This window comes from Clupea harengus, chromosome 1, assembly GCF_900700415.2.
Source record: "Clupea harengus chromosome 1, Ch_v2.0.2, whole genome shotgun sequence".
Taxonomy (NCBI): Eukaryota; Metazoa; Chordata; class Actinopteri; order Clupeiformes; family Clupeidae; genus Clupea; species Clupea harengus.
This window is the reverse complement of record NC_045152.1, coordinates 962,410-984,711: the sequence shown is the minus strand read 5'-3', so window position 1 is coordinate 984,711 and position 22,302 is coordinate 962,410. Positions and strand designations below refer to the sequence as shown.

The 22,302-nt window shown below is 43.8% G+C and overlaps 1 protein-coding gene across 2 annotated transcripts; it reads right to left on the bottom strand.

The window, feature by feature from the left end:
* Positions 1 to 1,111: 1,111 nt before the first annotated feature.
* grna (granulin a) lies at positions 1,112 to 22,249 on the bottom strand. Of its 2 annotated transcripts, XM_031559549.1 has the most exons (20): positions 22,161 to 22,249; positions 21,096 to 21,242; positions 20,265 to 20,408; positions 19,838 to 19,966; positions 19,164 to 19,248; positions 18,082 to 18,188; positions 17,503 to 17,653; positions 16,860 to 16,988; positions 16,582 to 16,679; positions 14,317 to 14,550; positions 13,929 to 14,162; positions 12,041 to 12,274; positions 10,572 to 10,805; positions 9,217 to 9,450; positions 7,674 to 7,907; positions 6,665 to 6,898; positions 3,266 to 3,517; positions 2,821 to 3,063; positions 1,990 to 2,244; positions 1,112 to 1,739 (listed from the first exon to the last, which is right to left on the bottom strand). In XM_031559549.1, exons 2-20 carry the CDS (start codon positions 21,240 to 21,242, stop codon positions 1,596 to 1,598), a joined length of 3,522 nt encoding a protein of 1,173 aa, XP_031415409.1. In that variant the 5' UTR covers positions 22,161 to 22,249; the 3' UTR covers positions 1,112 to 1,595. The 2 variants fall into 2 exon arrangements, with proteins under 2 accessions (XP_031415409.1, XP_031415477.1); XM_031559617.2 differs by lacking the exon at positions 12,041 to 12,274.
* Positions 22,250 to 22,302: the final 53 nt, after the last annotated feature.

Sequence of the window (22,302 nt, the reverse complement as noted above, 5' to 3'; positions counted from 1 at the left end):
CTGTGTTTTAGTGACTGTGCCTTTAGAGCAAAGATCACAGCGCTCAAATGGGTAAGGCAGTATTGGCAGGGATAGTTACGTAATGTGGTAGTCTATTGTTTAGTTTTAGGGAGGTTTTTTAGGTTCATAAGAGTTTACAAACTGTAGACCTACCCATCCGTAATCCAGTCAAGAACCTTTATAGTATGTTGTGCAATGGGTTTGTGTATGGCAGGGGTTTTCAACTGGTTTTGTCCCAGGGACCACCATTCTGACCAGGAAGTAATCCGCGGCCCACTGATGTGCCAGTGATTCCCAAAACATTTTACAGTCCCGTACCCTTCTTTTTCATGTTTGTAACCGCCGCCGCCGCCTTCGCCCCCGCCCCCTCCCCCCCCCGCACACATATTCTGCCTATAATACTTGTCAGTGTAATTTCTTCGCTGAATATGGGTCTACATCAGTATTTTGGGCAATGCGACTTGGCTATTCAGACATAAATATGTCGACGGGCCCAGGTATATTTATAAAAATAAAAAAAGTCAATGGTGAACTGATCAACATAGGCTCATGTCGCGGACCCCCTGCAATGCCGTCGCGGACCACCAGGGGGCCACGGACCCCTGGTTGAAAACCCCTGGTGTATGGGATAAAAGGCGGTAGGCTACACATAGGTTATAGTTTATTGAAAGTACTGCGTATAAATTGCATTTAGAATGCACATAACATTTATATTTTACTTTTCAATTTGCATTTGATATAGGTATTTATATAGGTCTATTGATCGTCTACATTTATGTAGTGCAGACGCAATGCATTTGCATTAACATTTACATTTTAAATTCATGTTTAACTTTCTTTTCTTTCACCATTTACGTATCAGTGTTATTTAGGCCTAGGTTTATAGACTTCAGTTGTTCTGCATTGCAACTGAAATATAACATTGTTGTTTTACAAAAATATCTATCTATATGTAGAAAACTGTGCTAAATGTTTAAACATTATCTGAAAAAGTTGAAAAGGGAATAAAGATTGTATAAATGCCCTAAACCATACAATAACTATGATTTTATTCATTTAAAGTTCACAATGTTTAGCCAGCACACTGTGTATTCAAAACAATGCACAATCATTTCACTCATTTAAAAATCACTTTATTTGGGATCACTCACATTCACATTTTAAAACAAATTTTACATCTTAGAAACTGATTTCTGACCTGAATTATACTTAAAACAGTGCATTTGATGTTAAACATCACACCTTAGAGTAACTAAGTTCAAGTACAAACAGGAACTGTCTCCGATGAACTTGGCAACAACCCCTGCTCATAACCACTGTGTCCTGAATGCTGGTTGCACTGTTACCCATGTGGGTGGTGTAACATTGGCAAGGTTCTAGTGGAACAGAAAAGAGTAATGTTTTAACTCTTACTTCCTTTTGATTAAGTGCAAGATTATGGACATCTCCCAGATATGTAGAAAATTACTGTGACCTCAAGGTTGACCAAAACATATATTGGTACTCCTCTCTGGCCAAATCACAAAAGTGGATATAAAGTAAATGAACTGTATGTGTGTGAAATGTTGAGCCCATACAGGCCTCTCTCATTGTTTTCAAAAGACAAGTGCTCTCTTCTTCTTTGAGAAGAAGACCTGCCAGTTATCTTTGTGGAGCCTGGTGGACTGAATGCAAGAGCCTCCGTCATCGCAGCTGTAGCCTGCTGGACAGCAGTGCTTCTTGTCAGTACAGCAGGTGGCCTGAGAGGACAGGAGGGAGAGGAAAAGAGAGAGAGAGAGAAAAATCAGACAGAGATACAGTTTACCTTTGATATATTTTATATAATGAAAGTACTGAAAAGTCTTTTTTAATACTGACCAAAATGAATTGTGTGGCGTGACCAAGGTACATTTGTGAAATTATCGTAATATTTATTTTACACAGATTACCCACCCCCTGAGGGGTAGTGTGTCATAGAATGAAAACCGTTGCCGTTCAGCAGTTATGTACCTTTGGAGCCGGACAGCAGCCCCAACCTTCCTCGGCCCTGCAGCACGTCTCTTCATCTACGCAAGAGAACGCATCATCACACTTGACCTCCGTGACCTCATGCACGTTGCCAGGCTTTTCTGGTTCCTGTTCCATGACCCTGATCAGGGGCAGCATCTGAACTTGAAACAAAGTGGACCTCTGGCAGGACCCAGCCTCCAGGTTACAGACGTAGCCCTGTGGGCAGCAGTGAGCCTGGTCTGAACAGCACACAGCCTGGGAGAGTGTGATGAGAGAGAGAGAGAGAGAGAGAGAGAGAGAGAGATGAATATGCATCAAGTCGAGCCATTCACTTTCACTAAACTCACTCTGATAAGAAAAGCACAATGGCCCCTCTTACACTTCACCCATTCAGAACGCTATCTTATCAAATAGCCTGTTAAGTGTAGCTGTCTTGTAGTAGGCTATACAGTTATTTCATCCCGGTTATAGAATAGCATTATATCTACGTTTAGTAGAACACTTTCCTTTGCAAATCGTGCCATCCCCACAAAACAGTATTCCAGCCAATGAAGTTGATGACCATATATGCTATAAATTCAAGAGTGGATGAACATATTCAATGTAACCAATATGGACTTGTGTCGATACTTCACCTGTCTGTTCTGTTTCGTACAGTTCTAAGCTCTAGCTTTGCACTTCGCATCATCACGCACCCGCGCACACACACACGCACGCACACGCACGCACGCACGCACGCACACGCACACGCACACACGCGCACACGCACACGCGCACACCCACACACACGCGCACACCCACACACCCACGCACACACAAACACACACACACCCCAGTCAGTGGGCAGCAGCCCAATTTCTCATTGGAGAGCTGGCAGCAGCTGGAGCCAGAGGGGCAGCTGCTTTGAGAGGCACAGGTCACCGCGGCAACGGATTCACTTGGGCTGGGAGGGCTCTGTGCGGGCAGCTTGTTGTACCAGGGGATGATGACATCTCCGTTAATGCAGGTGGTTGTGGCCATATCACACTTATAGCCATGTGGGCAGCAGTGCTCACCATCCTCACAGCATAAGCCCTGAGAGGGAAGAGAGGGTCAAGGCAGAGAGGAGGAGAACAAAAAGAAGAGAAGGGCATGTTCTTTGGTCCTTTTTGGCTACACTTGTTCACTGTATCCCGGGTGACTATGTATGTTCTGTATAAGTGTGTGTGTGTGTGTGTGTGTGTGTGTGTGTGTGAGAGTGTGTGTGTGTGTGAGTGTGTGTGTTGAACAGGCTCACATCCGCCAATGGACAGCAGCCCCATGTCTTCTCCTCTTTCATGAAGCAGCAGGTGTTGTGGTCGGGACAGGAGGTCGACGCGTCACACTGAGCACGGGACGTCGGCGCCTCCTTTACCTCAGGTGACACGGCAGTTGCGGTCAGCTTGGTGAATACGGGCACAGGTCCGGTGGCACTCAAGCAGGTTTGTGCCGCGACGTCACAGATCGTCCCCTTCGGGCAGCAGTGAGTATTGTCGTCACAGCAGACAGCCTAGAAAAAAATATTACATATGAGAATGTATTATATATACACACACTATACAGCCACAGCCACACAATGGTTCCATAAAAGAAGCCAAAGGAGAGACCCCCAAGCACAACTCATGTCCCCATGTCCCCACAGTCAAGCCAGAAAGTCTGCACACCCCTTTCACCTTCTCCACATTTTATTACGTTATAGACATATTCTACACCCAAAAGTGAGCTGAGGTGCATTTTGTTTCCACTGATACTGCTTGAGATGCTTCCACAACTAAATTGGAGTCCACCTGTGATACATTCAATTGATTGGACATGATTGGGGATTGCCAACACCTGCCTATATAAGGTCCCACGGTTGACAGTACATGCCAGAGCAAACTCCAAGTCATGGGGGTCAAAGGAATTATCTGCAGACCTCAGAAACAGGATTGTGTAAAGGCATAGATCTGGAGAAGGGTACGGAAAAATCCTTTACAGGTCCCAAAGAGCACAGTGGCCACCATCATTCGTAAATGGAAGGAGTTTGGAACCACCAAGACTCTTCCTAGACCTGGCCACCAGGCCAAACTGAGCAATCGGGGAAGACAAGCCTTGGCCAGGGAGGTGAGCAGGAACCCGAGGATCACTCTGACAGAGCTCCAGTGAATCCTTGTGGTGATGGGAGAACCTTTCAGAAGATCAACCATCCAGGCAGCACTCCACCAATCAGGCCTTTATGGTATAGTGGCCAGATGGAAGCCCCTCCTTAGTAAAAGGCACATCATAGCCTGCTTGGAGTTTGCCAAAAGACACCTAGAGGACTCTCAAACCATGAGAATCAAGATTCTCTTGTCTGATGAAACCAAAATGGAAATTTTTGGCCTGAATACCAAGCGTCACATCTGGAGGAAACCAGGCACAGCTCATCACCTGGCTAATACAATCCCTACAGTGAAGCATGGCAGTGGCAGCATCATGATGTGGGGATGTTTTTCAGCAGTGGGAACGGGCGACCTGATAGAGGAAAGCAGCTAAGTAAACCGAGATCCTTGAAGAAAACCTGCTCCAGAGCACTTTGGGGCGAAGGGTTACCTTCCAACATGACAACTACCGAAGCACACGGACAAGAGGAAAAAGGAGTGGCTTCGGAGAAAGTCTGTGCATGTCCTTGAGTGGTCCAGCCAGACCCCAGACCTGAGGGAGCTTGCAAGAAAATGCCAAGAGGAATAGGCAAAAATGTCCAGAAACAAGTGTGCCAAGCTCGTCGTATCTTTCCCAAGACGCCTTGAAGCTGTAATCGCTGCCAAAGGTGCAGCAACCAAGTTTTAGGCTAAGGGTGTGTATAGATATGTAACCCCTAAATAACCTATTTTTGTCAGTAAAATAAAATTACATGATTACAAAAACATGTTTACACCTTGCCATTATTGGCTGTTGTTTGTAGATGTTTGATGCAAAACATGAACTCAATCTATTGCAGTTTAAGTCTGTAACGTAATAAAACGTGGAGAAGGTGAAAGGGGTGTGCAGACATCTGGCTTGACTGTATATACAGGAGAGGGATAAAGGGCGTGATGGAGCACAGGATATAGCCATAGCTGATATGTGGTGGTTATGTGGGGAAGGACAACTAAGAGCTACACTGCCTGTGGGTTGGTCTGGAACTTGTGCTAGAACAATGTTAGTACAACCTTTTCAGATTACCCCCAGGTCCAAGACTCACCAGTACCTGAGGAACGTTCCAATGCATTCCATAAGAGGGAAGAGAGAAGCAGGGGAGGACAGCGGGATCTGGTTCGACGGCCTGGGCATTCCCAGAGGCATACCAGACTACTACAAGGCCTTGAACCCAGCAGCAAATGGCCTGGCATCTACCCTTTGCCCCTGGTGCGTCATCGGAGCACACACAGATTGGATTAACTTCCTTTACTACGCTGAGATGAAGTTCCAAAACCTGACCAGAGACGGACTACAAACGATCAGAGAAGAACTACACGCAAACTCCAGGGTAACGCGGCAAAACACGGCTGTGCTCGAAATTCTCACTGCCAAGAGTGGAGGCATGTGTGTCATGCTTGGTACTGACCCATGTTGCACATACTGTATGTCCCTGACAACACCGGAGATGGGAAAGACTTAGATCTGGTCCTACAAAAGATGCAAAAGTTGTCAAACAAAATGCGAGAGGGAGCGGGCACGCAGGATTGGTTTAATGCCCTGTCGAGAATGTATTCTTCATGGGAAGGAATTTTGATGTCTTGTGGGAGTAATTTGAGTTATTCTGTGTCTGTTGGCAACCTGTGCATGCTGTGTGGTACCCTGTATACGGAAGATGGTGACTGGTATGATTAACACTGTTGGCAACCAATACCTTGCCTTACAAATACAGAGCGCTGATGCCCCTGATGGGAACTTTGCTTGATAGTTACTTACAAAAGGAGATGAGATGATGCTCAGTAATGATATCTGTTCGGAAAATCCATGTGAAGAGGCTCAGAGTGATGATATTGAGGTTATCCATTGAAATTGATAATTGACGAATTAAGAAAGATGATTTGTGATTTTAATTGTGATTTTGAAATATCCATTGAAACGGATAAAAGGAGGGATTGATGGAGGTAATTACCAAAGACTGTTAATTATCTCAGAATATATGAATCAAGTGCTTTGTATTAATAATTACCTTTTATGCTTTTCATAACAGTGACATGGCTTTTCTGTGTTTCTGTGGATATGTGTAACTTTGATTAACTGGCGCCACTTATTGTTTTCTCGACCCTGAGAAGATACTAGAAGCTCAGTCGAGAACTAGATGATTAAACATTTATGGCGTCAGCATTAGATAAATCTTAAGTATATAAACCTTGTGCGATGTGTTTATCATGGCTTCACTTTTCATCCTTGTGTTGTGAGTGAGCCCAATTGCAATTGTTGTTTGTCTAATAAATGCTACTTATATGCAGCTCCGGAGTCCTGAGGTAACTAGGGTGAAGTCCTGAGGTAACTAGGGTGGAGTCCTGAGGTAACTAGGGTGGAGTCCTGAGGTAACTAGGGTGAATTTTCACCTAACAGGGCGCATAGGCACATAATCAGCATAAGCAAGGCAGATGCAACAATGCAAAGATAGTTGTGTAGAAAGATGGACTTCCTGTAAGGCGTGGCTTTTGGGGATCATTACCTCAGCCAGGGGGCAACAGGCCCACCCTCCTTTGTCATCCTTGCAGCAGGTGGTACCGTCTGCGCAGGCATAACTGGAGTCACATGTTACATTATTTTCTTTGGGTGGCAAGGCCAAGGCTGGCAGCTTAGTCAACATGGGCACGGGACCCTGGGCGCTCTGGCAGGTGTCATGCGCCACGTCACAGGTGGTCCCTTTCGGACAGCAGTGAATATGGTCCTCACAGCAGACAGCCTACAAAAAAAGCATTGGCACATAAGACTTTCAGAGGGGAGGATGCAAAAACACCCTTGGGAAGCATGCAAACAAAGCTGTGTGGGACTTGTGTGGTATGTTGTAGAGAGGATGGACTTCATGTAAGGTGTGGCTTTTGGTGTGTTAGATTTGGGCGTTTTTCATATACTTTCAACTCATATGAGTTCCTCCCCCACAAGAATGTGTCACATTCTCGCTACCTTCATTAACACACAAATGGTCAGAAAGACCCTTCCTGTCTGCTGACATTCACACCTTTTCATATATAGGTAGCCCAGCATGCACACAACCAGACCACAGACACACCCATTATGCTAAGTTGTGTATTCTATTGACTATAACTGAAATGTAATTTGTATACTGAGTGTGTTGTGTTGAAGAAAGGATGCCGTAGAGACACCAACCGCTACGACAGGTGAGAGAACGGAGCAAGGAGAATTGAGGAGACATCGCGGCCTGTGGAGACAAAGGCCAACCAGAAGACCACCTACACTATGGATCAGACCTCCTAATCTCTCCTTCTCTCTCTCCATCGTAGCATGTTGTGTGTGCTCGAGGTCTGGTACATAGAATAAACCGACGTCATTATCACACAACATTTCATCGAGTTCCTTGCTAGAATCACGCAACCGCAACTAACGTCAGAGCTAACATAGAGGTCTGTTATATAATAGTATAGCAGTGGTGTTTTCACGGGAAATCTGTTTAGCTTTCCACCCATACCAACGATATTCTTCAGGTGTGAGATCATTACCTCAGCCAGGGGACAACATCCCCACTCTCCTTTGTCATCCTTGCAGCAGGTGGTACCGTCTGCGCAGGCATGAGTGGAGTCACATGTTACATCATTTTCTTTAGGTGGCAAGGACAAGGCTGGCAGCTTCGTCAACATGGGCACGGGACCCTGGGCGCTCTGGCAGGTGTCATGCGCCACGTCACAGGTGGTCCCTTTCGGACAGCAGTGAATATGGTCCTCACAGCAGACAGCCTACACAAAAAGCATTGGCACATAAGACTTTCAGAGGGGAGGATGCAAAGACACCATTGGGAAGCATGATAACAAAGCTGTGTGGGACTTGTGTGGTATGTTGTTGAGAGGATGGACTTCCTGTAAGGCAGTGGTTCTCAAACTTTTTCTGTCATTCCCCACTTAGAACAAGGGGGCCTTTTCAAGCCCCACCTGTCCCTCTTCGCTCCCATAAAATGGTAGGCCAAGCTTAAAATTGTAAAAATTATTGAAATAATATAAAATAGCATCTAATTTAGGTCAGCAAATGTATATTGCTTGGAGTGATTTCATGTTTCATGTTGTAGTGTATTGTTGTTATGGACACGCACACATGGACGGATTATGAAACCATGGGCCCCTGTGCCTGGACGTGTAACAAAATACACAGCTTCCAACCACAAATAAGAGATACATTTGAGCCACCTGTAATATTAACAAAAACAAAGTCTAACACATGGGCCCCTTGGCCTGGGCCCGGTAGGCCCGTTCGGTAATCCATTCCTGCACGCACACAGTATTGTATTGGTTTCTGTTGACGGACTTTTACTTTGACATCATACAAATGTTCGTGTCGTGGGATAGGGAACAACTGTGACAGTTAGTAATATAGTTACGCACATATCTAGTAAGCCTCTAGATGCTTTTCCGCTGAGAGTTTTTTCGCTGTCTCACACTGTGATAAATATGTTTAATGACCTACGTTTCATTTCTATGAACAGCGTTAGTTCGTTGAAAGGGTAAAATTAATTATTAGTAATTTACGTTACGTTCTATTATTGACCGTTAGCACACCATTCATTCATAACTCCGTTGGTGGCTTCGCACTTATTAGCCAGCTGTGCTGCAATATGTTGTTGCTCTGATTATTGGTGTAATGAATCTAATAGTAAACTTGCTGTGTTTAGTTAAGATACCTTCTAAGTATTTTCCGTTTCTTGTGTATTACAGTTTAACTCATCAGTTTTCAACCTGACATCAAGTAAGGACCCAAGGCGCTCGCTACCTGGCTCGTGAAAATCAAGTTTGGCTGACTGTTGAACTAGGAAATATAGAACGTAATGTAAATGACTAATAATTACATTTTACCTTTCAACGAACTAACACAGTTCATATAAATTAAACGTACGTCATTTCACATGTTTATCACAGTGTAAAACAGCAAAAAAAAAACGTAGTCGTTGTTTTCTCCCGTTCATCGTGTCCATTCGCGCCCCACCTGTCACGTCTCTGCGCCCCACACTTTGAGAAACACTGCTGTAAGGTGTGGCTTTTGGTGTGAGATCATTACCTCAGCCAGGGGGCAACAGGCCCACTCTCCTGTTTCAGTCTTGCAGCAGGTGGTACCGTCTGCGCAGGCATGAGTGGAGTCACATGCTACATCATTTTCTTTAGGTGGCAAGGCCAAGGCTGGCAGCTTCGTCAACATGGGCACGGGACCCTGGGCGCTCTGGCAGGTGTCATGCGCCACGTCACAGGTGGTCCCTTTCGGACAGCAGTGAATATGGTCCTCACAGCAGACAGCCTACACAAAAAGCATTGGCACATAAGACTTTCAGAGGGGAGGATGCAAAAACACCCTTGGGAAGCATGCAAACAAATCTGTGTGGGACTTGTGTGGTATGTTGTAGAGAGGATGGACTTCATGTAAGGCAGGGGTACTCAATTAGAAACCCAAAAGGTCCACTCGCCAAATTTCCATTCAGTCCAGGGTCCGGAACAGTGACGGTCAAAATCCAAAAACATAACATAAACGTTCGAACTATGCACGAAAGGTGATGTGGTCTGGCCTTATTTGTGTGAAAGTTGACACTTTTTTGTGGTTTAAACTTGGGCATAAAAGATGTGAAGGCCAGGCGGAGGCACTGATGTAAGTGTTCATTAGTGAGTGTGCTCCTGTATTTGTTTTTCACCTTATTCATGGTTGAAAAGGCAGACTCACAACAGTATGTTGAGGTATGCACGCTCTTGTTGTGTGGCTGATCTAACTATTAGACTGCATGTTGCATGGTATGATTGCAGATGGTTTATTTTTCTGCCCCTTACCTCAGAGTTCTGCGGGTATTTCTGTTCGAAGTGTGCATGCTTTGTTTCATAGTGACGTTTTACGTTACCACTTTTGACAAGGGCAACTGTCTCGTTGCCGATTAAACACATCGGTTTTGTGCTCCCCGCAGGCAGCACAAATGCATACTTGTCAGTCCACTCTGTCTTAAATTAGCAATTTTTGGAATCAACTTTTAGTTTTTTGTCGGGTTTAAAGCACGCCATGATTTTCGTTTGCTGAGAAAGTTACCGTTCACAAATCGATCTGCCCGTGTTGTTGCCATTGACACACACAACCTGCGTGACCCACAGAGCTCGCGGCCAACATTGAGTGAGTGAGTTGTCATAGTGATGTTGTTATATTACAGCTCCTGATTGGACCTCTGGATTGGACACGGTAGATAGAAACCACACCGAGAAGGTCAAAAATATATAGCGCGAAATCGCCCACCAATGAAAACTCGCTTGGATCATGTTTAAATTAGAATGTTGATTTTGGCTTCGGTCCAAATTTGATTGCCTCTGGGTCCGGATCCGGACCGCGGTCCGCCTATTGAGTACCCCTGATGTAAGGTGTGGCTTTTGGTGTGAGATCATTACCTCAGCCAGGGGGCAACAGGCCCACTCTCCTGTTTCAGTCTTGCAGCAGGTGGTACCGTCTGCGCAGGCATGAGTGGAGTCACATGCTACATCATTTTCTTTGGGTGGCAAGGCCAAGGCTGGCAGCTTCGTCAACATGGGCACGGGACCCTGGGCGCTCTGGCAGGTGTCATGCTCCACGTCACAGGTGGTCCCTTTCGGACAGCAGTGAATATGGTCCTCACAGCAGACAGCCTACACAAAAAGCATTGGCATATAAGACTTTCAGAGGGGAGGATGCAAAAACACTAGGGATGCACCGATACCACTTTTTTACAAACCGATACGAGTACGAGTATTTTTATTTGTGTACTTGCCGATACCGAGTATCGATACCGATACTTCTTAGATTTGGTCTCCATGAAAGTGCAATTAATTTGGAGGCAGATTTTATTTCATCCTCTGCAGATTATGTCAAGCCTATAGTACAAAATTAACAGAAGGCTATCCCAAGCCAAAAATAAACAGAGCTTTCTGGTTTTAACACACAAAAAAAGCCTTCAAACAGACAATATCATCACATTAGACAAAATGCAAATATAACCAGATAAAGGCAATTCAATTTGCTGCATAGTTAACAACACAGTCTGCTTAACAAAAAGTGAACAGAACTATTACTGGATTAGCACAAGAGCACATTTCAGTTACAAAAGGATCAGAAGAATCTCCTGCTCAAGTACACAAACAATCACTTAACCTATGTGGCACAGTCTTTCTCTCTACCTCTCTCTCTCTGTGTGTGCGTGCGCGTTTTTTTCTTTTGCAAGACGTCAGTTAAGATTGGTTGCTTCGGTCTTGCGCCACTAGCATCAGTGAACTCTGTGTACTTAGCACTATGGTGCGTCTTCAGATGTTTAATCAAATTGCTTGTGTTAAACAAAGTACTTTCTTTCCCGCCCCTCGACACCGTAGCAGTGCAGATCTTACACTGTGCCTTACTCCTGTCGTCGTCATTTATCTTAAAATGAGCCCAAATCGCCGTTACGGCAGCACAACGGAATTGCTAATCGCTAACGAGATGCTAGCAGCTACATTTAGCGAAACCTGTATACTGAAATACTTTGACACTATGACAAACTTTCCTAACACAGTCAAACATCAAGCAAATGCAACACAAGACGGCAAATAAGCTACTTACTAGTCTGGCAGAGAGTGGTAGGACAGGTAGGACAATAAATCACATTTTGTGTCAGCATAGCCCGGCCAGTTTGATGCAGTGAAATACTGATGAGTGGTATCGGTGCTTGGTATCGGCAATTCAAAAACGAGTACGAGTATTTTAACGAAGTATCGGCACCGATACTGGTATCGGTGCATCCCTAAAAAACACCCTTGGGAAGCATGCAAACAAAGCTGTGTGGGACTTGTGTGGTATGTTGTAGAGAGGATGGACTTCATGTAAGGTGTGGCTTTTGGTGTGAGATCATTACCTCAGCCAGGGGGCAACATTCCCACTCTCCTTTGTCATCCTTGCAGCAGGTGGTACCGTCTGCGCAGGCATGAGTGGAGTCACATGCTACATCATTTTCTTTAGGTGGCAAGGCCAAGGCTGGCAGCTTAGTCAACATGGGCACGGGACCCTGGGCGCTCTGGCAGGTGTCATGCGCCACGTCACAGGTGGTCCCCTTCGGACAGCAGTGAGTATGGTCTTCACAGCAGACAGCCTATAAAAGACACATTGGCACATAAGACTTTCAGAGGGAAGGATGCAAAGTCACCATTGGGAAGCATGCAAACAAAGCTGTGTGGGACTTGTGTGGTATGTTGTAGAGAGGATGGACTTCCTGTAAGGCAGTGGTTCTCAAACTTTTTCTGTCATTCCCCACTTAGAACAAGGGGGCCTTTTCAAGCCCCACCTGTCCCTCTTCGCTCCCATAAAATGGTAGGCCAAGCTTAAAATTGTCAAAATTATTGAAATAATATAAAATAGCATCTTATTTAGGTCAGCAAATGTATATTGCTTGGAGTGATTTCATGTTTCATGTTGTAGTGTATTGTTGTTATGGACACGCACACATGGACGGATTATGAAACCATGGGCCCCTGTGCCTGGACGTGTAACAATAATTAATAATAATAATTAAGACCTTTGTCAGGTTTTTAATGGCACACACGACACACTGGAACACACACGTGCATATATGGAGGCGACACAGGACACACACACACACACACACACGCAGGTAAGCCTGAGATCGCGGTGAATTTAGTTTCTGCTTTTTCCCATCCTGGACTGTCCTTCCTCAAGGACCCCCCAGGAGCAGTGGGTAGCTTGTAGCGCCCGGGGACCAAGTGAAGTGAACTGTCCATCTTTGGTCAGGGATGGACATGTGTTCTGTTATTTTGCATGTTTTTTCTGTTGGGGTTCTTACTGGAGGAAACCCCTTGTGAACACGGGGAGAACATGCAAACAAAATACACAGCTTCCAACCACAAATAAGAGATACATTTGAGCCACCTGTAATATTAACAAAAACAAAGTCTAACAAATGGGCCCCTTGGCCTGGGCCCGGTAGGCCCGTTCGGTAATCCATTCCTGCACGCACACAGTATTGTATTGGTTTCTGTTGACGGACTTTTACTTTGACATCATACAAATGTTCGTGTCGTGGGATAGGGAACAACTGTGACAGTTAGTAATATAGTTACGCACATATCTAGTAAGCCTCTAGATGCTTTTCCGCTGAGAGTTTTTTCGCTGTCTCACACTGTGATAAATATGTTTAATGACCTACGTTTCATTTCTATGAACAGCGTTAGTTCGTTAAAAGGTAAAATGTAATTATTAGTAATTTACGTTACGTTCTATTATGTGACCGTTAGCACACCATTCATTCATAACTCCGTTGGTGGCTTCGCACTTATTAGCCAGCTGTGCTGCAATATGTTGTTGCTCTGATTATTGGTGTAATGAATCTAATAGTAACTTGCTGTGTTTAGTTAAGATACCTTCTAAGTATTTTCCGTTTCTTGTGTATTTCAGTTTAACTCATAAGTTTTCACCTGACATCAGTAAAGGAGCAAGGCGCTCGCTACCTGGCTCGTGAAATCAAGTTTGGCTGACTGTTGAACTAGGACATATTAGAACGTAATGTAAATGACTAATAATTACATTTTACCTTTCAACGAACTAACACAGTTCATATAAATTAAACGTAGGTCATTTCACATGTGTATCACAGTGTAAAACAGCAAAAAAAACGTAGTCATTGTTTTCTCCCGTTCATCGTGTCCATTCGCGCCCCACCTGTCACGCTCTGCGCCCCACACTTTGAGAAACACTGCTGTAAGGTGTGGCTTTTGGTGTGAGATCATTACCTCAGCCAGGGGGCAACAGGCCCACTCTCCTGTTTCAGTCTTGCAGCAGGTGGTACCGTCTGCGCAGGCATGAGTGGAGTCACATGTTACATTATTTTCTTTAGGTGGCAAGGCCAAGGCTGGCAGCTTCGTCAACATGGGCACGGGACCCTGGGCGCTCTGGCAGGTGTCATGCTCCACGTCACAGGTGGTCCCTTTCGGACAGCAGTGAATATGGTCCTCACAGCAGACAGCCTACACAAAAAGCATTGGCATATAAGACTTTCAGAGGGGAGGATGCAAAAACACCCTTGGGAAGCATGCAAACAAAGCTGTGTGGGACTTGTGTGGTATGTTTTAGAGAGGATGGACTTCCTGTCAGGTGTGGCTTTTGGTGTGAGATCATTACCTCAGCCAGGGGGCAACAGGCCCACTCTCCTGTTTCAGTCTTGCAGCAGGTGGTACCGTCTGCGCAGGCATGAGTGGAGTCACATGCTACATCATTTTCTTTAGGTGGCAAGGACAAGGCTGGCAGCTTTTTCTGCATGGGCACAGCACTCTGGACGCTTTGGCAAGTGCCATGCGCCCCATCACAGGTGGTCCCCTCTGGACAGCAGTGAAAATGGTCCTCACAGCAGACAGCCTACAAAATAGATATCATATTATAACACATAACATACAATAATGTATAATATTTAATATACAGCCAGACAATGGTTTCACAAAGGAAGACAGACCCTCTGAGTTGCATGCACAATGCAAGTCCCATACATACAGTATAAAGGACTGGTCTGGGAGCACTATGTTGTGTTGTGGTGTTGGATTCTTTTTCTGGTTCAGGTAGAACCTCAGGATTGTTGTCACAGTGCTTTTATTGAGTGGAATGTGATGTGAGTTTATCCAAGACTGATCAGACCCCTATCCAAAGGTGTTTTTACATAGATTTAGGACCCTTTTTAATAAGGTCCAACGTATCTGCCTGCATTCTCACAATGGCCACCAGGAGTATGGAGTTAGAAGGCTGCCAGAACGTCACAAACCAACTGAATATGTTTTACAAATACCCCACGATTTGCAAACAAAACAGAATGTGAATTATAAATGCCCCACGATTTGCAAGTATGCAAGCAAGTTTCTGATTTGCTAGAAACTAAACAGTCTGGAGTGGTCATTCCACTGAAACAAAGCATTGAGAGTAGCAAAAGCCTCTGCTCAGTCATCAGTTCTGATTTTACTAGACTTGACAGCAGCCTTTCACACAGTGAACCATGACATCCTGATCTATGCGCTGTCCAAAATAGGAATTTCGGGAAAAGCACACAGTTGGTTTGAATCGTACCTCTGTGGATGTACATTCAGTGTTTCTTGGCAGGGACAGGTATCCAAATCTCACCACCTCTCCACTGGTGTACCTCAGGGATCTGGACTTGGACCCCTCATATTTTCTATAGGTGCGCAATTATCAACATTTGATTAAGCAATAAGCCCCAAGAGGCCGTGTTTTGCGCTGATTTTAGAACAGGTAAGGGGAGTTGTTAGGCACGACGCGACCCCCTCTTGGGGCTTATTGCTTAATCAAATGTTGATATTTGCGCACCTATTAAGTAGTTCCAATTGTTTGACCGTATTGCACTTGCATATCAAGGTCATTGTGAAGTGAGTGTTTTTTGTTGTTGTTTTCTTTTGTTTTGTTTTTTCTCTTCCAACTTTATAATCTCAGAATATCAGAGGTTTTTTTTCTCATAAATGTACAACTTTACATCGAAACTGAAATATCACTGAGGCATGCAGAAATTCAAGCCAATATTGTGGAGTCATTCTGGGGAAGGACAAGTACAGTTTAGTATCATCAACGTGATTGGAGAACCCATGGGAACAGATGATTTCACCTAAGTATTTGGTGTAGATAGAAAATGGAATGGAACACTTGCGCTACTTGCGCTACCGACAAAAAAGGGGTGCTTATTTATTCACATTCATTTGTATATCGCCATTAATAGTGCAATTGTTGAAATAGTTTTCAAACGGGCTCCTCTTTGCTGGTGCAGCGACAGGGGTATCTTGATGTTTACGCTTCAGTGTCCCAGATGATGTTGCAAGGATGTTGCTCCACTCCTTCCTCTCGCTGTAATTTGGACACCAGTACGATTTCAGTGACGACTCGCACCTATCTATGTCCCGTCACTGCCATAATCTCTCTCCCCTCTAGGCCAGCGTCAGCTTTGTAACGTCTTTCTTTCTTTGAAATATTTCATGCGCAGTAATATGGAATGTTATCATAGAATGTTATGAGGACAACTTGAAGGGTTGTGCTGGATTTTACAACGGCATGGAACGCGATTTAGCCAATCACAATCAAGGATTGGAACAATCAGTTTTAGAATTGACATTCTAAAGAATGTGTCACAATAGTCAAATTCAATTAAATTTGAAATTCTTTATTTTTGTGATACCTACCCTTTATTTGTTTGCAAGTAGTAGTTTTATTTTCAAAAGATATTGTAATTTTTTTAAAGATGTGTCTTGTATTTGCACAGGCACATTGTGTTTGTTGGAGAGGAGAGGTGAGGAGAGGTTTTGTATTTGTAAAGCATGGTGTGCTTATTTGCAAACCTTCGGTTTGATTGTGACGTTCTGGCAGCTTTCTAACGCCATAGCAGTGGATATACAGTACCTTTGGCAGAGGACAGCAGACCCATTCATCCTCTGCAGTCTTACAACAAGTGTTGGCATCTTCACAGGCCACTGTGTTATTGCAGGGAACGTCCTTACCTGTAGGGTAGACAGAGAGAGTGTCTGAGACGCATACAGTATATGTTTCTAGAGTCAGTATAAATCAATCACTTTTATGGATGACGCCCCCAACCATTCAAATGGCTAATGCTAAACCACAATCTTCCTCAACAGGACCTCGATTTGAATGTGTGTGAATGTGAGCCGTGAAAAGCATACTCGTTGCTATATTGCTGGGTTGGGTAGCCATCATAGCAGCAGTATTTGGCTGGGTTGATGTTGTCTCAGGCTCAGCAGTGACAGCCTGGGTCGTTGATGTCTCAAGTTTGGATTCTGTCGTGGTTTCACCTTTTGGGAAAAGCAACCAAAAATGTACATAAAACCACACCAAGTTTTACACACCAAGTTAGTACATTAGCCTTGAATCACTGAGATAAGATAATTAAAGTGGCCTTATGTAGGAATTGTACTTAGGGTTAGGATTAGCAGTTTTACCTTAAAATAACAGCTTAAAAAAAATTGGGGCGCTACAATGACGTTTAATATGGAGAATCGCCTCCGTGCCATTGCCATACCAGGGTCCGTAGGCATATTACTGGGTTATGTAGGTTTGCCTGAAGCCGCCCGGTTACTACTGTCTGCCGAACTAGTAAGTAGCTTATTTGCCGTCTTGCTTTGTCTTGTGTTGCACTTGCTTGATGTTTGACTGTGTTAGGAAAGTTGTTGACTCACTAGTTTGTCAAGGTGTCAAAGTAAGCACATTTCAAGAGGTTTCGCTAGGTTTAGCCGCTAGCATCTCGTTAGCGATTAGCAATTCCTACATAATGCCACTTTAAGAGTAGTGTGGTGGGGAGTAGCATACGGTCATGGTCCTCCCAGTCTGCTCTCAGCCGGGCAGGAAACTTGGCCCACATTGGCATGTGCTGATTGGTGGAGGATATGCATTTAGAGTTCTTGACATCACAGGTGCTGTCCTCGGGGCAACAGTGTTCTGTATCATCACAGAAAACCGCCTAAAGGGCAAGAGAAGAGTGTCAAATTGAACAGCTCATACATAATAGACATTAACACCTAACATTTAGCTAACATTCACTGATCACTGCTCCTGTTCCTAGCACTAGTTTATATGAGTATGCAAGTCACAATCCAACAGACAACAGCCACGGTCATGATCAGTATTGGACAATGGATCGATATACGGAAATCCTAATATATCTTCTTTTAATTTAACAGTTTTACGAGCTGTTCTTTCAAACGAGACATTGTTCTATTCTAAAGATACAATTTAAGGAAGTTTTTAACTTCTCTAAAACAACTACACATGGCTATTCTTTTTTTCCATTAGGTGGATGTTATCTACCCAAATCTTACAGTAACTGAAATTAAAATCAACCATTGTTAGCTCTTTTGTGTGCAAATTGTGCAGTCCCTCTGTACATACCCGGGGAAAGGGGCAGCACCCCAAAACTCCATCTGAGGACTGGCAACAGGAGGCACCCTGTGGGCACTCAAACAAGCCATCACTGCATATTACAGCCACCACAGGCTCTGTGGACACAAACACACAGCCATGACAGTAAATGTCCCTCTGTAGAACAACATAAGCTCCAGGGACAGAGTTGGTACAACTTGGCAGGGAAGACATGCCAGAACAAAGAACACAGATGTGGTGCTGATATTGATATGCCTAAACTTGTCTTGATGCTGGTGTAAAACATGCCGGCCTTACTAGTCATCTGTGGTTTACACTGTTAAGACACATCACTCTTTTTGATTTTCCACCTGGTCTCAAGTCTGGATGTGAGAAACATGCTAGCCTGTGGTTAAAAACCTCACTCTTAAAGCCTCGTAAGGTGCCTCTTCTTGGCCTGGTAACACATCTTATGAGAGGGGACAATAAAGTGATCAGACAAAGATGTTCTCCCCATAGTCATCCCACACTCTCACTTCTTCTTTCAGCTAACCACTGCAGTGGTTGATCAGCTTCCTCTGTGGAGGGCTCTGTTTTATCTTGTATGCCGACTACTGCGTAGATGTTGCCTGCCAAGTCATAACAATTTCGCTGAGCTGAAGCAATTTGGTACATGTGACAATAAACTCTTTGACTTGACTTGACTTGACTTTTGGTCACCCTGCCACCCTGCTTCTCGTTTGAGAAGCTTCACTTCAAACTTAAAATGCTCCAGGTATTATATTAACTTCCTCATTGTGTTTTTCTTACACAATCACCTGAAACTGGTAAATCAAGTCCACTGAAAAAAAAACCCCACAAAAAACGCATACACTATAGCCATGAAACACTTTCAACATTTTCCCCAATCAGGCGTTAAGAAGCATGTGCTCTTCACCACATAGTTCTGTTCACTTTCACTGGTTACTTTCTTACACTAAATAACCTTCAGTAATCACTTCCTCTTCTCACAGCTAAAACAATCACATGCTTATTGTGATCACATGTCAGAAACCAACATCACAGCAGCTTGTCAAAGAAATCAAGCAGGATAACAACTCATCAGGTCTGACCTCGTGGCTGAATGCAGGATTTCCCGTCAGAACTGCACTCGAGACCCTCAGGGCAGCAGTGTTTTCCATCTGCACACACAATGCCCTGCAGACAAACAAACAAACAAACAAACAAACAAACAAACAAACAAACAATCAAAAGACTGTAAACCAATCCATCTTGTCATGTATGACCATTGTTCCTTCAGTCATCAGTCACATTTTTGTCATCAAGAAACTCTTCCATAATCAAGGGTTCTTCATATGATGACAATGCCATTCATTACCTGAAGGAATATACACAGCGTTTATGTCACAGTGGTTCTAAATGCCTGGTGGCTACACCCACCTGTTGCTCCCAGCTCAGTTTTCAATGGAATTACAGTGAAGTGAATTTGTGTCTGATCGTACCACGCCATTTATAAATAGCAGTGGCAATGTACTTCAATTGAAAACATATTTTCACTGTCGTCTGACCCAAATATTTCCTCACTTGATTGCTCGGTACATTTGGGCATTACATTTTATTTTGCATATTTCTTCCTGGACAGTTACTCAAGAATGCAACCTACTCCATGGATTTGGCATTCTTATGTACATCATAAAACAATGTGTGACCAAAGCCCTTCTATAGGCTGACCTGGGCCATTCTATGGCTGATGAACTGTGGTAGTGCTGCATAAGCAACGTGGTACCTGTGCAATGGGACAGCATCCATAGGTGATGGGCAGCTTGACGCAGGAGAACTCAGCGGGACAGAAGGTCTTGTCTGGGCACACCACAGCATCCATGTTTACAGGAGAGGCAGAGATCACCCGCAGAGACTGAAGGAGATGAGAGGAACCGCTGTCAATCAAGCTCGCAGAATTATTAAATTATTATTATTATAAGACTTTATTTACATTATTTTCTTTGGCTGTGTTGCAGTTTCCCATGCATTCACTATGCATTTGATCTCTGTAGCCTACAGACATCTAATGATTGGTAAGGACAGCCGTGGATGCCTGACATTAATTTGAGCAGGTGAGCACTCCGAATAAAATGTATGTGTGATGTACATAAAGACTTTGGAAAGCAGCCACTGTTTAACAATGTCATACACAAAGATTCTCTCATTTGTACTTTTAAGAGGCTGGACTGTCGGCTTGCAATCCTCTCTGTCCGTGGGAGTGAGTGAGTGGCGTTGACACATCTGGAGTTCCCCTCCTCCATTTGGCATATAGTGTGTTCAGGGCAGCAGTGCAGATGATCATCACAGCACTCACCCTGCACACACGCGCGCGCACACACACACACACGCACACACACACATGCACACACACACATGCACACACACATGCACACACACACACACACACAAGCCATAATACAATGGCATCATTTGAGTATCAAGGATGGATCATGTGTAGGTTCATGCCAGAGCGTAACCCACTGTGTAAATGAGAAGTAAAATGAAGTAATAAAGTCATCTAGAGCTAAGTGATTGTAAAGAATGCAAACACTGCATTCATTGTCTAGAGCCGTTTCGTTAGAGCACAAGTAATCGTACACTTATCAGCAAGGTGTGTATTCAAATTCTTATCTGAACATTTGGCTGTGTGACTTCGAGAGGATGAGTATTGAGAGGAACAACTTTGGCAGCTTCTAACATATATTGAGGTTTGTGTAAATGTTTTAAAAATGAATGAAAAATAAAGCTCAGAGCAGACTGAACTACATAGAACTCTACACAGCCTAAGCACAGTGTTGATAAGAACTAGGTGTAACTATGACTACACCTTGTGTAGACCTCTATTCAAAGGAAAGACACACATTTCATCAGTATTCCTAGGGATCTCCATCCAGAGCTATTGCATCACATACACTATGCAGTTAGCTACAGTATTTTGGGCAACATTATACACTACTACCATTACATCAACTACTCATCTCCTTTTTGACAGTGTGACTCACTTGGTGATGTGGACAACAGCTGTACTCTCCAGTGGGACCTTGACAGCATGTGTGTCTCTCCTCACACACATCTCTGTCAGGGCACATAGAGCCGATGGAGACCACCAGGGCCTGTACGGCCAGCAAGACTACAGCCTCTTTTAGCATCTGTGAATAGAGAGAAATGAAACTAAATAAAGGGATGTAAATTGAGTGGAGGATTTTTCATGATTTACTGACTTGACATAAGTAGGAAGTTACTGACTGATCCGAATTTTTTTTTATATTGTCTCTCTCACTTCTGCTTCATGTTTTTAAGTTAAGGTTATCAGCATTTTTCTTGTCAGGTGATCAGCATTTGTGTCGTCTTGTTCCCTTTTTTAAAAAAAGATAATCTATCCCCTAGTGGCTGAAACATCTAAAATTACAGAATCATTGGGCTGTTAAATTTAAATGATCTATTCTATGATCTATGATCTATGAATATTCAGTCGAAGAAAATGGTAACTGGCGAGCTCTTGCGAATCATTTTCTCCTTTTATCAAACATTGGGCCAACTTTCACTTTGCACCGTTCCCTATGAAAGTTCCACAACTTCCCTGTAAGAAAAAAAAATGCCCAACTTCCTCGTATATAAAATTCTGGCTGGCCATAGACGTTTTGTAGATAAAAGCGAACATACGGTATCTTATGTGGCTGAATTGGATTGACGTTTAGCGAAGGAACACTTCAGAGCTACATTACAAACACTCAATTAGCAACCTGTCAGTTTCGGCGTAAAATCAGGTACCCTCTTGATCCAAGACCCTCTTGAAAAACGAAACATGTTTCTTTGCATAAATCTACCTGCATCACTAAACACGTAATGGCTTTTTTCAAGATACAAACTTGCATTGAAGTGTAGCGTATGTATAAACAACATACTTTATTGGCAGTCAATAGTTTAAGATAGATTCAATAATTTACTGTTGACAAATTGTGTCTATATGCTCTATATTCAAGGCTATAGCTATCTTATCACACTGAATGAACTGCTGCATTAAACAGTAGCTGTTAAACTAATATATATCAGATGCGCAAGCTTACCTTCACCGGATAGTACTAAACACTACAGCACGAGTTCAACATTTTATCATTTAACACGCCCATTCTGACTGAAGAGCGCTTCCTGAGTTTCTCCGATAGGCTAAACGTCAATCCACACAGGTGGGGTCGTGTCCGTTTGTCA

Bases quoted from the DNA above. Each gene is read 5' to 3' on its own strand.
- grna (XM_031559549.1), bottom strand. From the start codon at position 21,242: ATGCTAAAAGAGGCTGTAGTCTTGCTGGCCGTACAGGCCCTGGTGGTC. The intron at 17,654-18,081 runs GTATGTACAGAG...CTTGCCCTTTAG, and splicing joins GGTGCTGCCCCTTTCCCCGG to GCGGTTTTCTGTGATGATAC. The intron at 1,740-1,989 runs GTACATAACTGC...CTGTCCTCTCAG, and splicing joins GCTGCTGTCCGGCTCCAAAG to GCCACCTGCTGTACTGACAA.